This window comes from Protopterus annectens, chromosome 9.part0, assembly GCF_019279795.1.
Source record: "Protopterus annectens isolate FY-2018-M chromosome 9.part0, PAN1.0, whole genome shotgun sequence".
Taxonomy (NCBI): domain Eukaryota; kingdom Metazoa; phylum Chordata; order Ceratodontiformes; family Protopteridae; genus Protopterus; species Protopterus annectens.
In genome coordinates this window covers 1112583304-1112598211 of record NC_056743.1, presented here as the reverse complement: position 1 = coordinate 1112598211, position 14908 = coordinate 1112583304, and the positions used below count along the sequence as shown (strand labels likewise).

At 39.7% G+C, this 14908-nt stretch overlaps 1 protein-coding gene across 1 annotated transcript in view; it reads left to right on the top strand.

Annotated features, from left to right (window-relative positions):
- The window catches only part of ITGA5 (integrin subunit alpha 5), an 805866-nt gene that overhangs the window by 333069 nt on the left and 457889 nt on the right, over positions 1-14908 (top strand). The window contains exon 10 of the mRNA XM_044083969.1: positions 8264-8320. Coding sequence (XP_043939904.1) covers positions 8264-8320 — 57 coding nt within the window. The remainder of the gene's footprint in view (positions 1-8263; positions 8321-14908) is intronic.

Below are 14908 nucleotides of genomic sequence, written 5' to 3'. Positions count from 1 at the left end.
CAGATTGTCAAACAGCGACCTTGACTTCTGTTCACAACCTTTCCAAACATTACAGCTTAGGAGCTGCTTCCAGGTAAGGATTTGCCTGTGCTACTGCAGGGCTTTGGGAATCTTCCAGAAGTGAGGGCTACGGCAGCAAATACTGTGAACATAGTATAGTTATGAACGTACCATAGCTATATATGTTTGAGTATATTTCACTCCAGGTATCTTCCCTACATGCCCACTGTACTAGCCTGTAGTCTTTCACCTGTGAGTTAGTTTCACCCTAGTCCCTTTGCACCTTCCCCTTCACCTACCTCCCAAGCTTGTCTTTCGCTCTTGTGGCCCTTCTCACTCCCTGGAGAAGGGATATTGTGGATGTTTGAGATGGACCTGGAGCACACTGGAGTGTTCTGTGTGGTCTATTAATTTTTTTTTTTTTTTTGTGCTAAAGTTTTCTGCCTGGCTTGTGGGCTGGGGCGATGAGACAGATTGCAATGGCTGATGCACCTCTTGTTCTACTTATGTACTTGTGTCCTGGTGGGATTGCCTCAAGTGAAGCCCTTGATGGTTGGAAAAGCTTTATAGGTTTGGCTGGCCAGTCAGGCAGCCCGCACACAGGGTGTCCCAAAATTGCTGACTGCAGTAATGATTCTACTTGAACATCTGCATTTCTGGTGAGTCCTAACAGTTTTTTTTCCCATCAGGTTCTGCCTACAATTTTACATAGGCAGGATAGGAAATGAAACGTCTGTACATGCTGAACTCCTCTTTTTGAATAGTGATACCTTTGGCAGAGGTATTCCATTAGTGAGACATCATTACTGGTAAGTCTTTGGCTTACGCAGAGCACAGACCATAATTACTAATGTCATCCTGAAAGATTGTGGTTTATATGATGTTAATATGCTACAATGTAGCCAAAATATTAAATCCCCAGGTTCAAGGTGCAACACCAGCACAAACTTTTCTTATATTGCAACAACAAAAGTAGGAAAATGTAAAGCACATCCCTTCGTCGTAATTTGAGATGTATGACAAATTTAACAACAGAAGGCTGTATCTATTTTTAGTGTGCTGATTGTAAAGATAAAATCACAGAAATTAACGCAGCAACAATGTATTTCACCAATACTCAGAAAAAAGTCACATTTTTGTTCTGCAAGTTTTTGTTATTCAGTGCAACAGCTGCCTGTTAGCAGCTCCTAGTTTAAAGTGATAAATTTGCCACTAGGGGTCTGTCCGTATTTGAAATGCAGTTTGACAGCCTTGGAAAAATCTTGCATTGAGCTACTTTGTTTTGATGAGGATTTAGAACTGTTGTAAAAAGGATAGAGCAGCTTTGAGAACACAACTCAGTAATTGAAGCAAAAACTGAATAGCTGGGCTCCAGATGATGTGTTAAATACCTGTGAGTTTAAAAATAAACTCCTTTTAACTAGCATTACTTGTATAATTGGGACTTGAAATGGATTCTGGGAAAAAGACCACAAACAATACTGCAGTAATGTTACTTACAGGACCCCTGTGCTACTGATAGAGGCAGCTCCTAAATGCTTTATCCCATGCATGTGTCCCCACAAATTATCTGTGGTATGATCCTAGTTATTCTTATTAGGGGTAATGTATAATTATTGACTATGGGATTGCCAGTCTGTAACAAGATAGGATAGGTTCATTCGAGTACAAATTGGGACTGGATAAGCATAAAATAGCCCTCAAAGGCAGCTAGCCTAGTACTTGCCTGTGAATCTAAAAGTGAAATAAAATCACATCAGTATGGAGGCCCTATGGCTGCCATTTTGTCGAAATAAAATCACATCAATATGGAGGCCCTATGGCTGCCATTTTGTTGAAAAATGTATTAACACACAAGCCCTTGGTTGATCCTGATGCAGTAAAATAGCTCAGAATACAAAGATGCAATGAAAAACGTATGTCTAGTTCTGTAGTGGTATTCTTTCATGTAATTAGCACTTGGCTATTCTGTGAGTTTTCACGTTCATCATTGCTATAACTTTCTAAACCTTGTTACAATAGAAACTTTTTTCTTACTTACTTTTTCTTGTACTTTTATTGTACTAATTGTTTGTGTCTTTCAGCTTTTTCCCGGTTAGGGGTTGCCACAGCGGAACTCCGGTCCGCTAATGATTGGCAGTAGAGTTTTACGTGCTGGCTTGCCGGGCCTAATGCACAACCTTCAACGAAGGAACGCCCATTCACACACGTCGCCACACAGAAGACACCCTGAGAATCGAACGGGCAATGTCTAACTGTGAGGCGACAACAGTACTACTTTGGTAACTAAAGTTAAGAACTTGGTCAGTTTCCAAACCTGTGATTGTGTATCATGACCTGTATCATGAAATTTCACTCTTGTTTTCTGCCATCTTCCACTGTTCCTTTTAAATACCTTTTTTAAAGGTCTTTGTGTCACACGTTAACCCCTTTATTGACTGGTATGGCTCTTCATTGTGTATTTTTCTCATCCATGCACATCATCCCTTAAGCTAGCATGCTAAACTAGGCAGAAGACATAGCAGTACTTTAAACAAAGACTGCCTTCAGCTTGAGATGCAGTCCTCAGTTTGGATTATGGAGATCAGGACATAATGGGTACATTTTTGCTGCTATTTTTTTCCTGGTAGAAGAACATGTTTGTATTCTCCCGAGTATTTCACAACTCATTTGCTGCTGGAAACTGTTCACTAGATTCATAGATATTCCAAAGCCAATGAATCTTCTCATCATTTATCCTTTGCCAGCACCCTCATTCAGTTCACAGCTCTGCAACAGACCCATACCAGTCGATCCTGGAGTAGGTGTACAGATACCCATCTAGGTATTGAAATTAGTGTCATACTGCTTAAAATGCAGTGAAAATGTATTCCAAAGCTATGGAAGACTGCGTTGTAAACCTTTTTCCTTCACTGTGTTTTATTTATCTGCCTGTGAAGATTTAGGTCCCTGGTTCTAGTACTGGTGGGGATATTGGGCTTGTGGAGGAATGGGAGACAAGGACAGCTGGGTTTCTAATGGCACGGTAAATGAGACGGATCTTCCCTCTAAAGTGCATTAGATACTGAATAAAAGGACGAAGCTTCTGGCCTTCAGGGATATTGTGTCTCAAGTCTTTCTGATTATTTTTGTGTTTGGGAAGATGTGTCCCAAAGGGAGTATTGTACTTTATTTGGTCTGATAAAGATGGAGTATGAGGGAGAGATACCTTTTTAGATCTGGATATTCCTTTGGCAAATCACTGGGCTAAAAGACTTCTGGCAGCTGTCGTCACATGATGGTCAGATGAAAGGAGCTGTCTGTGTCCTACCAAAGTCCCTGACTACTTGTCATTTGTAAGGATGCACTGTTTATACTGCTTGATGCGGGAAAGGGGGGCTTGTTTACCAAAAGTGGTGATGTTATACTTGTAGCATTTAGTTTGAGCTCAATTTTAATACACAGTTTTACTGTTTGTGTCTCTTGACCGTGGCATAGCATTGAAACTTTGTGCGAAGGAAGAATTCCACACAGGTGTGGCTGAAACTTGGCTATGTTTTTCTAGTTTTCAGTGAGCTAAATCATTTGTGAATGCCAAGATAGTGCACTCTGAAACTAATTATAAATAATGGGCTGGTGTATGAGACTGAAAACTGATATTGTAGCCTTATTTGTTCATTTGTTGTATATTAATTTACTTTTGCATGGTCTTGTTTTAAAACGTATATGCAAATGCCAGCATGGGCTTATCTTGTGTCACTTCAGAATCTGAATTGTACTGTAATGGTCCTGCCACAGCTTTAGATAGTTTGTTTATATCCGTATGTTATAAGTGCACATTCTTGGAATTAAATTTGGAGTTTTGTTTTTACTTCTGCTGTACCCTGCCTCCTTTGTGACTTGCATTATATCTACCTTACGGAACTACAGCGTTTGCTTGCTGAGCAGTGGATTTTATTTTATTTTTTTATTCAGTGTTTGTTTATAGTTAACTGAGGCAAGGGCCAGTTTGGTAGATGGGATTCTTGGCTGCCACCTGGAAGAAGGCCATTAAGCACAGGGGTCTAGGAATTCAGGTTTCTTGATCTGTCATATTAACAGATTTGTTAATGTCCCCGTAGTTTGAAGATGCACCAGTGTTAATATTATTGGAAAACCTTATCTGTGCTGTGTTTATTCTAAGTGGCAGGATTGATTTTTGAGGTAAGTCATTTTGTAGCTCTAGTGGCTTAGAAGGCTGTCTGATATTTTCCTGTACCCTAGGCTTAGTAATATCAACTGCAACATTACCATTCACTCTACATGAAAATTTTTCTTTTGTACATCTATGTTATCACTTCAAAATTCATCTCTTATATGTTAGCTATGCCAAATACACTGCTTATAGCTTTTTTCATTATAGTCTAAAGTAAAACATCAGCACTTGCCACCATTGTGACAAGACTTAATCAAATTTTGCACCATGACATGTAATTGTACAAGTATTTCTGTGACCAGAATTTAACTTTTTGCCAGAGTTGATCAATGCTGATAAAAAAAAAAAAAATTGAGTGCATGACAACTGTAAATCGTTTTATGCTGTAGCATCATCTCTGAATGAGCCACCTACATTTAGGTTTGTGCATATAAATGCTCTCTCCACATGCTTGTGTGAACTGTATGCATAAATCCCAGGAGATGCAAGATGAGAATTTGTTTGCAGGTGGTCTCTCTCTTTACGGACATATGTACACTGAGCACAGGATTTAGCATGCCAGCATGAGCAGGGGCTTGCATAGCACAAAAGAAAGTGTAGGGTAGAAGAGATTGTGTTTTATAGAAATCAGTGCAACAACACTATTGGTGTGTTTTGAAGGGACAAACACAGAAAGTATGTTACTGATTTAAGCAGAGGGAACGGCATATTCACTTGTTATGGTACATAAATCTTACCTGAACGCCCTTTTATGTGCATTGGTCAGTTTTTACATCTCTCAGGGGAGCTGGCTATGTTTTTCAGCTGTGAAATGACATCTTCACCCTTAATGAGATAGGAAGAAGAGTAGAGACTGAATGGGCACTTTCATCTCTGCTAATGCCGTGGGCATAATGAGAAACGTAGTTGTGTATTGTACCAAAGGGAACTGTAGCAGTATTTTTAACAACAGCGCAGTGATGGCATTTGTCAAGGAGATTATTTTTTTCTAAGATGCCCACATCTGTGAATAAATTCAGATAGGATCTTAGTTCAACACGTTACCTGAAGGAATAGATAACTAGAAAGAATGGATTACAAGAAAGAATAGACTCCTTTTTGTACTATGTTTCATCACATAAGTTTATCCTCAAATTGGAATATAGCCCAATTTGAGTCTGATGTAATGAAATACTTTGACTGCAGAGACTGTACAATTGTTTACATGAAACCAAATTTTTAGCTATACCAGTTCTTGTCATGTGTAGTTTAGTGTGCTTGCTTAGGATTTTTTTTCATCCCTCTTGTACAGTTTGTAGTTTGTGTGGAAATAAGCCTAGTTTTTAAGTTTGACTGTGTCAGATGACAAGTGTAGAGATTGGGGGTAATGCAGCAGTTTGTTCAGCTGAGGCCACTAGAGACTGCAGTGCAGTGATTAATTCTAAATGGGGTCATTCACTAGTTAAGCATTCTGGAGTTTCTGGCATACAAGTCTTCCTTGGTCTGCTGCCATTCTGGGCATGGACCAAGAATGAGGAAACTGTGCCAGCAGCACATTTGTCGTAGTACTAACTGCTGCTCATTAACATTTATTTGGCTAGAAATCAGATTGGCCCACGAAAAGACTCCAGAGAAAATTTTAGACATGAGACTAAGCTGCTGTTGGTTTTTAACCTCTGATCAAGACACTTAAGAACTTTGTACAAATCAACTACAGTGGCAGCAATGAATATCCATGGCATACCAAACGGAACTCAAATTGTATAGGAATGGATGCAGTCTTGAGTAAAAGCATATAGTGTTTAAAATACATGGTCTAGTAAGTCCATCTAGGCTGGGTAGCCATTTTTGTGGTTATTCATAAATATTTTACCACTGGGGATTTAACTTTTTGGCACAGTCTGGTGACATTGTCTACATCTATTGGTGTTTAAGAGTTGCAAGCGGACGAGACATTGCTTTCAGTACTGGGGGTTATTTGATAATTAGTAGAACAGCACTACAGAATCAAAATATTGTTATTGTCTGAACCACTTTTGCAGTAGTGCTGACTACAGAAACTTCTGCTGCTGAAGGCCTGATATCTGGCCCAATTTTCAAAGTTTGAGGTATCTGCCTGGGCCAGGAGGGGGAATACATTCATCCCCAGGACCACAAAAAACAGGACCAATGGCGAGACAGCAGCACAAAAAAACGGCAAGAAAGTTAAAACTTTTAATATAGTAAAGCGCTTTTCGTTTAAATAAAATAAACTTCATCAGACAAGTGGTGACCATACAATGAACCTTATATACTGAAACCGATTAATCGTACAATTAAGCAATATACTTAATGAACAACTTTTAAAGAAAGACAATAGCAAAATCCACCTGTAATACAATATGTAGTACACAATGTATCCATTTCCTGAAATAACACACAACATAAAATAAAAATGTAATAAAATACAGAAAATTCTGAAAACTAGGGAAACATTATAACATTGTCATCTTATTAGGCTTTTAAGCTTCAAAATACTGCTAATGGAACAGCCTTCGTTCAAACCAGGCACGGTATACGCATTTAATCTAATCTGCCAAGTAAGTTCAAGTTCTTCCAACAGGTGGATTTTGCGATTTGTCTTTCTTTAAAAGTTGTATTGCTTAATTGTACGATTAATCGGTTTCAGTATATAAGGTTCATTGTATGGTCACTACTTGTCTGATGAAGTTTGTTTATTTTATTCAAATGAAAAGCGCTTTACTATATTAAAAGTTTTAACTTTCTTGACGTTTTTTGTGCTGCTGTCTCACCATTGTTCCTGTTTTTTGTGGATTTATTAGTTTGTTTCATTGCCTTGTTTCGAGTATTCATCCCCAGGACGCCGGCTCATTCCTACCATAAAGCAGATGGACACGCATGCTGTGCTACCTTGAGTATTTTCTTGCTTATGGTACTGTTCACGAGAATCCTGTGTGTAGCATCATTACACCATGAAAAACTGGGAGATGAATACCTGGTTGGGGAACATTTTCCTTATTCTTATTTTTTAGGATTTGTGATCAGATGGACCAGTACGTGTAGGATATGTCCGCTCCTGAAAAACGTATCATTTGTGCAGGCTACAGACAAATTCCTTAGAGTATTTTCTGTTTAGGGTCTGTGCCTGTTGTCACTAATTGTAATTTTTTTTTTTTTTTTTTTTTTTTTTTTTTTTTTTTTTTTTTTTGCAGAAAAACATGATTAGACAGCAGATATCCCACCTGAAAAGAAAAAGTTCATTGAAAAGTGCCCAAAAGAGAAAAAAAATGGGATGAGGGATGAGTATTCAGACCCTGAGGGTGCCCTCGGGCTGAAAGATATCAGGCCCTGGTGTCTGTACTGTCCAAGTTCTCTAGTAATGCCCCCTGAAGAGGCTGGTGTGTTGATTTAATATGTATCGTGTACATGTGTAAATTCAATATGTTTGTGCGAGTGTGAATCCCATCAGCAGATTATTAGGTTTACCAAAAAATAGTTTGTTGTGCCTTATGTACAAGAAGCTATCTTCACCTAGACACTGGTGCTTAAATTAGATTTTTTTTGGTGCCTCCTCCACTTGCTTCTTACATTTCTCAGAGATGTCTATTTTTTTGACAGTTTAGCCTTGTATACTCTCAGTAACATGGCTTTGAATCTCCATCGATAAGTGTGTAAGGGAAAGAAAGCAGTTCTGAGTGGCAGTGCAAACAAAAGGGCACTAGGTGAAAAATGCATTGCATCCAATATGTTCATGTTCCCAGTGGGTATGGAAAGAAAAAAAGGCAGCAGATACTTCACATTTGACCCCAAAAAAGGCCACATTATGTCCAGTGTACAAGAATCTATTTTTCTTGATCTCGTATCAAGGAAAATATTTAATTCCAAGCCCTTTGTGTTGTGCAGTGCATAAGCGAACTAGCCCAAAGTCTACAAAAAGAAAGAGGAGGATCATTTTTTTTTTCTTTTGGAGTTTGGGTTGGTTAATTGTAGGAAGGAAAACACGATGGAACTGGAAATATCTTCCTTTTGGTATAACTGGTTTGTAATTCTTATAGGACTTTTAAACCAAGTGTTGCAAGTTCCTCATTGTAACCTTTTGTTTTTATACAGGCGACTATACTGAATGGAACAAATCTTGAATCCATATACAATTTCACTGGAGAACAGGTATGTTTCCATTGTTTTTATTTTACCAAAAAAGTAAAGTCAGTACATCACTAGAAAATAAATCCCATTATTGCACAGAAAAAAAATAGAACTTAATTTATGATATAGAATTGGGGCACAAGCACAAATATTCAGGATAGTCATTACTAGCATATGAAGTCCTCATTCTTTCTCCTTTATGCCTTGTTACTTGAAGTCCATGGCTGAGAATTGGGCTGTAAATTAAAAACCATAGTAAAATTTCAGTAGGAAAGAAAATGTCCTTTAAGAGTGTAGGAGATTATTTTTGGGAAGGATCCAGAGGGGGAGACGCATGGTAGGAAAGTACGCGCTAGATGTAGTCTAAGCTACCTCTTTGTGCACAGTAAGGCTCTGGAACCACACTTCTGGAACAACGGTAGTCTTATTTTTTTTCTTTTTAGTTGGTCCTCGTGAGATGCTATAGAGTTGTAGAAACACAAGTCACCAAATGAGGTGTGGTGATGACCTGTTTTCAGTAAATAAATAGTGGTAATCCAGAAGGCTTGAGTGTGAAGTCTGATATCCCACCTGTGACCCAGAGGGTGACAGGAGTAACAAGAAACAAAGTATAAAGGATTAGCCCAGATAAAATCACTTTAGCTAGCAGATCTAGGAGACACATTCTGATAACCTCCCTATAGGAGGAATTGGGTACCTTGTTGGTTTACAGTAGTTTATTCAGTTAAGCAGATAGATGGACCATATTTATTTACTGGGTAGTTGGGTTGATCTGAAGACCCTTTTAAACCATGACCTAGTCCAAAATATTACTACCAGTGTTACAACTATTTTTAATTTGGTGAAAACGTTTTTACATAACATTAGTAAGGGTCAGTATTTTTACAGTAAATCAGCCATATACAGTAACCTCACTATCATTAAAGTATTCATCTTTGGAGGTGCATCATAGTTTTTGAAAATGTTGCAGACTGAGTTTGTCTGTATCCTGAAGAGAATATTCCCTCGTAATTAAGTGAAATTCAGCATTTTTTCATTGTTTTATACCAGATTTGCAAATGGTCATCCATAAGAATTCTCTTGTGCCTCTGCCTCTATATGGGTTTTCAAATTAGTAATAGTGTTTTTGCACAGTGGCAATGAAGTCACATTTTAAGACAGGGTTGCACACTCCATAATATGGACCCACATAATGTATTCTAAAAATGTTGCTCAAGAAATGTTACTGTTGAAGTTGAGTAACCATTTAATTTGATGTGCACTTGTGCACAAAGTTGGCTAGATCACTTTAGTGACATTGCCACATGAACAGCTATGCTCTGTCCTCCTAGTTCCAAGTTAATGATGTGTGTTTCACAGATTTCATTCCCTTTTAGTGCATGCCATCAAGCATTTCTCCTTCTCACCTCCATAAAATTTTCATTTTTATTCCCCATCTGCTGAATCAATGTTTAGTGCTTATGGGTTCCGATTGTTTAATAAGATGAGTTTCGTAGCACCAGGGTCTGGCATTAGCTCTTGATCTCTTTACTGCATCTGGGCTTTTCATTTTAGGTTCCTTCTGAGTAATCAGTTTTTTTTTTTGTTTTGTTTTTGCACCCTGCAAGACTACTGTTGGGTAGGCTACATTAAATTCATTTTTCTCAAAGACAAGGCTATCTGTCTTTAAACACAAATTGGGCAAATTGTACATTTGTAATGGGACCCATTAGTGTGTCAGTCACAAATGACTTCCAGTTAACCTTGGCACTTTTGCTGGCTTGTTAGCTAGATTTTAATAGCAAAACCAGTGGCTGTGTAATTTTCCTAAAGACTTTGTGTAGTTACAGCAACTCATCAAACAATAATTATCCACAACCAAAAAAAGAAAGTTTAACTGGAGCAGAGTGTTAAGGGTAAGAGCTGTTAATTACCTACTTGAGTAACAGGGTTTGATTCCCTCAGCCTTCCCTGCCTGCTGTGTGACCTGGACCAAAGCCACTTAAGCAAATAGTACTTTGGGACAATTTGGAATTTGAGCTAGGCTTTTCAATGGTTTCCTAGAGTGCATCCCTGATAACTACCAATGAACCTATGGCTTATTGGGCATAGTTTGAGTTGGCACAGAGGGTTCAATGCTGTATTTCCTGTGCCATAAGGTTTGTTCTTGGCCCTCATTTGCCTGCTGTGACATTGAGCAAGTCATTTAACTGGGCATCACTCCCAGTTCACCACTGAAAAGGGATGGTCTCCAGTGTGCAATCTCATTAACAAATGGATGTTAATAAAGACAGCTTCCTACATGATGTAAGCGGGTGCTGTTGACAAATGCTGAAGGAAATGGGCATGTGATTTCACAGAAAGTTAAGATGGCTTGCATAGAAAATACAGAAATATTTAGGCTCGAAGTAGAGCAGTACTTTGATTTTTCCTTCTTGATGACTTTTTGTTAAACCGAGGTTAAGGTTCTTGTGGTGAGAGAAACTTCACTTTGGGTATATTTTTGTTTCTCAAAGCTGCAAATATTACAAGCGTTTCATGTGCAGGGCCTTGGTAACGCAACTTGTAGCATTGTGGCTTTGCCACTTAATTCTAAACCGTGGTGTTTGTAGACATGTTTATCACCATGACTCAGAAATTGGAAGCAAATGTAACCTACAGTAATTGCATGTACTCTGCCCTAGCAATAACTTGATTTTATCTACTATTGGATGACTGTCTGTTAACATTTGTAATGATGCTTTGGGCGCCTATAGAGACATGCACACATGTCATTCCCAGCAATCCATTCTACATCCCTAATTGGGTTTGATACTAAAACACCATGGACTCACTGTAGACAAAATCTGTAATGCTAGCTCTTTACTGCCCTAACAGCTTTTTCAAGCACTGTGCAGAAGATGTGCTGAGCTACTGTTTTGAGGCAGCTCCACATTAGCCATCCTTTATCCAAGACCCCCCCATACAACATGGTAACTGCTTTGTTGAGCTGAATACTTAAAAATTAGCTGCATTTGGAATTGAACTGTCTTCTATAGATAAATGAACAGTTAACAAGTTTGCAGCTTAACTGCATACTGTAGGTGATGTTAACAGAGATTACTATGGATGTACAATTATGGGATGTATTAAAAACCTTCATTTTGTATTTTTCCTGGTAGGCGATATTTGAATTTGCTGTGAAAGGCATTTTATTAGTTTACAGTCTTACAGATCACAGTGTAATTGTGTAAATAAAAAAATGTAGAAATGGTCTCCAATACTTTCTAAGCCAGTGATTAACATTGTAAGAAATTTTAGGCATAAAACACCTGAAATATTGTGTAGGCCTTCCCACATTATGAGAACATTAGATATATTGTAAGGTGAAGGTCAGGCTGAAAAATTATGGCAGCATAGAGGACAGTCAGGTTATATATTCATGACAATGCCAGTTTGTCATTTCACACTACTTTTTCCACTATAGCTCCAAATTATGGTACATAGGTTCATAGGCTTATACTAGGCTATCTGCCCTAAGGCATTTATAAGCCTAGCCCAAATTTTTGTGGCTTACGCCACCCCTTATATGAAAAAATACTGTGCCCATTAGTTTGTTGTGCCTCTGTCCAGCAGTGACACAGAGATGATTCCCGGGGTAAACCTACGATCTCCCATCCACAGGTCAAGATTTCTCTTGAACAGAGCCAGCGAGGTGCTCTGCCTCACATGGACCGGGATTTTATTCCACAGCATAGGGAGTCTCTGAGTGATAAATCTATCCCTCCAGCACGTCCTATTTATGTCCGTGCTAAGGTTTAAGTCGCTTGCTCTAGTGGTTTTGGTGGTTTTGGATTTTTTGAGGTGGAGCATGTCAATTAATTCCGGGTTGGACATGGCCTTGTATGTCAGGCACATGTCACCTCTGAGCAGACTGTATGCGACTGAATAGAGCTGGAGTTTCTTCAATCTGGCAGCATATGACAGATTTTGGAGTCCCTTTATCCTTTTGGTGAGGAACTTTTGGGGTCTCTCCAATTGCTGCAGATGTTGGGTGAGATGCATCCCGAATGGGGCATTGTACTCTATCATTGGTCTGATAAGTGAAGAGTACAGGGGAACAATGACCTCACTAGATCTGGATGTGAATCCCTTCATGATCAGGTGGGCAATGTAGAAGGTCTTTCTAACCACTTTAGCAACGTGAGTGTCAAAAGAAAGGCCACTGTCAACCTGTGTCCCCAGGTCCCTGATAACCTCTTCTGTGCTTAGTGGATTGCCACCTATATGGTAGCTTGGGGTTACCTTGTTTTTCCCGAAGGGTATGACTATACATTTTTTGGTGTTTAACTTCAGGCCATGGCTCTGGCACCAGCTATCTGTTTCCGTGAGTCCCTTCTGAAGGATATCCGTGTCCGATGCACTTTCCACTATGGCGCCCAGTTTGCAGTCGTCTGCAAACTTTGTCAGCGAAAGTCCTTCCATGTTGGCCTGTACTTCTGAGAAGTAGATGCCGAACAATAGGGGGCCAAGGACCGAGCCCTGTGGGACACCACTTGTGACCGGCTTGGAGTCTGACATAGCGCCAGCAACTCTAACCCTGTGGGTTCTGTCCTTAAGCCAGTTTGCAACCCATCTTGTGACATATGGGTTTACATTTAAGCTGGTAAGTTTTTCTACAATACCCGAGTGGGGTATTGTCGAAAGACTTTGCAAAGTCAAGGTAGGCTGTATGGACTGCCTTTCCCTCATCAATGGCCTTGGTGACTGTTTCGAAGAAGTCGACCAAGTTCAAAAGGCATGATCTTCCCTTGACGAAGCCAAACTGGGTCGGGTCCAATGTCTGCAAGTCCCCTATATCTTTGTTTATGAGCTCCATTATGATCCTCTCCATAGCTTTGCAGACTAGACTTGTTAAGCTTATGGGGCAGTAATTACCAGGGTCCGTAGAGGCACCGCCTTTGTGGAGTGGGACCACAGTTGCCGTACGCCACTCCTTGGGCACGTATCCTGTGGTAAGGCTGAGATTAAACAGATGCCTTATGTGCGGGTTTAATTCCTCATTTAGCTCATGTAGCACACAGCCGGGGACACCATCCGGTCCCATTGATGCTGTGTTTTTAGCTTTAGAGAGAGCAGCTTTCACCTGCGCATTTGAGATGTCTTGGAGGCTACACTCCGCTGGGATAGTTATCTCTCCTTTAGGGGAGGGGGGTGAAGTTTGCACTGAACCTGTCTGCCAGTATGTTGGCAATGTCTGTGGGTTCAGTGATTTTTGTATCATTTTGGACTAATTCTGAGCATATCTGGGAGTTTCCACCCAGGTTCCTAACATAGCTGAAAAAGGCCTTATGATTGTCCTTTGAATTCATGGCAATTTATCTCTCAAAATTGGCCTTAGTTGATTTTATGAGTGCTCGTATTTTTTTACTAATAATGATCAGGGGTGACTTCCCTTTTATGGATTTTGTTCTATCATGTAATAGCTTTCTCCTCTTATTGTAAAGTTTAATGGCTGGGGTCCACCAGACTGGACGTTTGCCCTTTGTGGAAAGAGTCTTGGTTTTATTTGGGATTGCCTGATCCATGAAGTCCTTGAGGTGTTCATAGAAGGCATTTGTAAGGGCTTCCGCAGCTTGGGTTGTGGTTTCCGCTGGCTCAGGGGCCTTGAAGGATACCGCAACAGTCTTGAGTAGTGTGAAGTTTGCTTTAGAGAAGTTCTTCACTGTGGTCTTTTTTTGTTTGGGGTGGGGGCGGGGTGTGGATTTCCAGTGAGATTACTTTATGATCAGATCTCACCAATGAGGGATATACTTCCGGTGTGGAGCATTTTGTCCCCATGTTTGTGATAATGAGATCTAGTATATTTTCTCCTCTCGTGGGAACAGTGACTAGCTGTTCCATGGCATTTGAATTTATGAACTCCAGGAACCGTTGGGATAGAAAGTTCCTTGTACCTGGCAATCTATTTGGAATTCGCCATCTTCATTTGTCCTTGGTGATTGCTGGAATGTGCTATGGATGTCTTGCATCCATGACTTGGATAAAATGGGTGTGTATGTATCAAGAATGAACAAATGAAAGCTACTAGTCATGCCAGCTTGTCATTTATTTGCAGCAACCTACCAACCTTGTATTTGCAAAGGAGCACTGCTTTTGTTTTATGCAGCTCATTGCTAAGTTTTCTGCATTTATACTTGTTTGTTTTTTCCCTGCTCAGTATTTGAAAATGAGCATTTTGTAATGTTCTATGTGGTCAACGAAAGCAAAGTATGGTAATTACAGCAGCTTACCACTTCCTGTTTTTTTTTTGTATGCAGGTGGGTGGGTGTGTTTGCGTGCGATCCAGGCTACAGCAAGTAGTAGTTTCTCATTCATATTAATGTGGTGGCAACCCCGTGCTTCCTCTGAATATAATGTTCTGCCAATAACGGTCCCTTCCTTGACATCCTGTAAACCCAATTATTGTTCAGGGGGAGAGCCAGACATGCTTGGTTGATGTTTGATAGTAAATCTGATATTGAGGTATTTTTGAAGGAGAAATGATTGTGGCATTTGCTTGCTGCAGTCTACACAAAGGCTATCACATTCCTTGTTTGTTCTGCCTAAGTTCAGAATACAATGCAGAGTCCTGTCTGTTCTTGGATTACT